Consider the following 2,377-nt stretch of genomic DNA (forward strand, 5'->3'; position numbering starts at 1 on the left):
ATCGGAAACAGAAAAGGGTAGAAAAAATGGCTCAGAACAGAGGTAACGGAGGGGTTGACAACATTTCCCATGGTAACGATGAGAATAGAAGTGCTAGGATAGCAGCGGATAATGTTGGAGGAACAGGAGTTGCAACAGTTCAGCAACCAATGCAAAGAAGTTTGAGGGACTATGTGCTACCTACTGTAACGGGGGCACAGTCGTGCATTAGACCTCCAACGGTTGAGGCTAATAATTTTTAAATTAAGCCTGCTATTTTGCAAATGGTACAATCATCAGTTCAGTTTGAGGGATTTCCAACGGAAGACCCAAACTTACATCTGGCTAATTTCCTAGAGCTCTGCGCCACATTCAAGATGAACAGAGTGACAAATGATGCAGTGAGATTGAGACTTTTCCCGTTTTCACTGAGGGACCGAGAAAAGAGTTGGCTTATTTCTCTGGAAGCCAATTCTATAACAACATGGGAAGAGCTAACTCAAAAAAATTTAGCGAAATTTTTCCCACCATCGCTGTCTGCACGATATAGAGGTGAAATCAATAATTTTCACCAAAAAGATGGTGAATCGTTGTATGATGCGTGGGAGAGGTTTAAGGAGCTGTTGAGAAAATGGCCCCATCATGGAATCGAAAAATGGATGCTAGTCCATATTTTTTACAATGGTTTGTGTGGTACTACTCGCACAATCATAGATGCAGCGTCTGGAGGAGCGTTCATGAGTAAGAGCGTTAACCAAGCTTATGATCTGTTGGAGGAAATGGCCATGAATAACTATCAATGGCCATCAGAAAGAGAAACCAATAAGAAGGTGGCTGGAGTGCAGGAATTGGATGCCATTTCAATGTTGTCCGGTCAAGTGGCAACATTAACTAAACAGTTACAGCAGAATAACATTCATGCTCAGGCGCCCGTGATGCAAATGCAAATTATTTGTGAGTTATGTGGGGGGCCTCATTTATTTGAACAATGCACAAATAGGGATTTTAACAATATGCCTATGGAGCAAGTGCAAGCAATAGGGAACTTCCCAAGACCTTCCGACAACCCATATTCCATGAATTACAATCCAGGGTGGCGGAATCATCCAAAATTTTCGTGGACAACTGGGCAGGGCAGTCAGCAACAGTTTTAACAGAATCAACCACAGTATCCTCGACCTCCTCCTGGGTTTTTTCAGCAGCAAACAGTAAGACCTGCACAGCAACAGATGCAAGCAAAGCAAGACGGTCAGGCCGATGTGTTGACTCAATTTATGACTGAAACGAGATCATCAATTCGGAGCTTGGAAACTCAGATTGGACAGTTGGCTACGCTTATGGCAAACCGAGCTCAAGGGAACTTGCCAAGCACTACTGAGGTGAATCCAAAGGGGAATCCTGACGAACAGTGTCAGGCGATTACTTTGAGGAGTGGAACAGTGTATGAGGGAACAAATGTGGAAAAGAGCGTCGAGCAGAAGCAAGATCAACAGGCACCCAATGAAGAGGAAAAGAAGACTTGTGAAGAGAAGGTTAAAGAGATTCCGCCAGCAAGAGAAGTGGTACCTCCGGTGTCTATAGATCATCACAAAAAAATTCCATATCCACAGAGACTCCAAAAGAACCGTCTTGACAAGCAGTTTGCAAAGTTCTTAGAGGTATTCAAGAGGTTGCATATCAACATACCCTTCGCAGAAGCATTAGAGCAGATGCCCAGTTTCGTTAAATTTATGAAAGATATTTTATCAAAGAAGAGAAAGATGGAGGATTACGAAACTGTGGCATTGACCGAAGAGTGCAGTGCTATTTTGCAAAGGAAGCTTCCACAGAAGTTGAGAGATCCTGGAAGTTTCACAATCCCATGCACAATTGGTAACTTTGAGTGAAAACATGCACTATGTGATTTGGGAGCCAGCATAAATCTCATGCCTCTATCAGTATTCAAAAGACTTGGTTTGGGTGAGGCAAAGCCAACAACTGTTACACTAAAGTTGGCCGATAGATCACTGGCTCATCCGAGGGGGATTATTGAAGATGTGCTAGTGAAGGTCGACAAATTCATTTTCCCTGCAGATTTTATTGTGCTGGACATGGAGGAGGATGCAAATGTCCCAATAATTCTTAGGCGACCGTTCCTAGAAACAGGACAAGCTCTAATAGATGTGCAAAAGGGAGAGCTGAAACTTAGAGTTGAGGGGGACGAGGTAGTATTTAGTGTCTTCAATGCAATGATGTATCCAATGGCTAGTGACAGTTGCTACAGTGTGGATGTGATAGATAAAGCAGTTTTGAAAAGAAGGGTCAGTGGTGATGCTTTAGAGGTAGTGTTGACTGGTGGGGAGGAAGATGAAGATGATGAAGAGATGAAAGAATATGTAAAGTGGATTAACTCTTACCA

The 2,377-nt window shown here is 43.0% G+C and overlaps 2 protein-coding genes and 1 non-coding gene across 3 annotated transcripts; 2 read left to right on the forward strand and 1 right to left on the reverse strand.

The window, feature by feature from the left end:
• Positions 1–263: 263 nt before the first annotated feature.
• On the forward strand, positions 264–1,133 carry LOC133830941 (uncharacterized). The gene has a single exon (XM_062261060.1). It carries the CDS (start codon positions 264–266, stop codon positions 1,131–1,133), a length of 870 nt encoding a protein of 289 aa, XP_062117044.1.
• On the reverse strand, positions 523–628 carry LOC133833562 (small nucleolar RNA R71). The gene has a single exon (XR_009892936.1). It is a non-coding gene; the product is annotated as a small nucleolar RNA R71 (small nucleolar RNA).
• Positions 1,134–1,208: 75 nt separating the features above from the next.
• LOC133830944 (uncharacterized) lies at positions 1,209–1,865 on the forward strand. The gene has a single exon (XM_062261063.1). It carries the CDS (start codon positions 1,209–1,211, stop codon positions 1,863–1,865), a length of 657 nt encoding a protein of 218 aa, XP_062117047.1.
• The last annotated feature ends 512 nt before the right edge of the window (positions 1,866–2,377 follow it).

This window comes from Humulus lupulus, chromosome 4 (assembly GCF_963169125.1).
Source record: "Humulus lupulus chromosome 4, drHumLupu1.1, whole genome shotgun sequence".
NCBI classification, from domain to species: domain Eukaryota; kingdom Viridiplantae; phylum Streptophyta; class Magnoliopsida; order Rosales; family Cannabaceae; genus Humulus; species Humulus lupulus.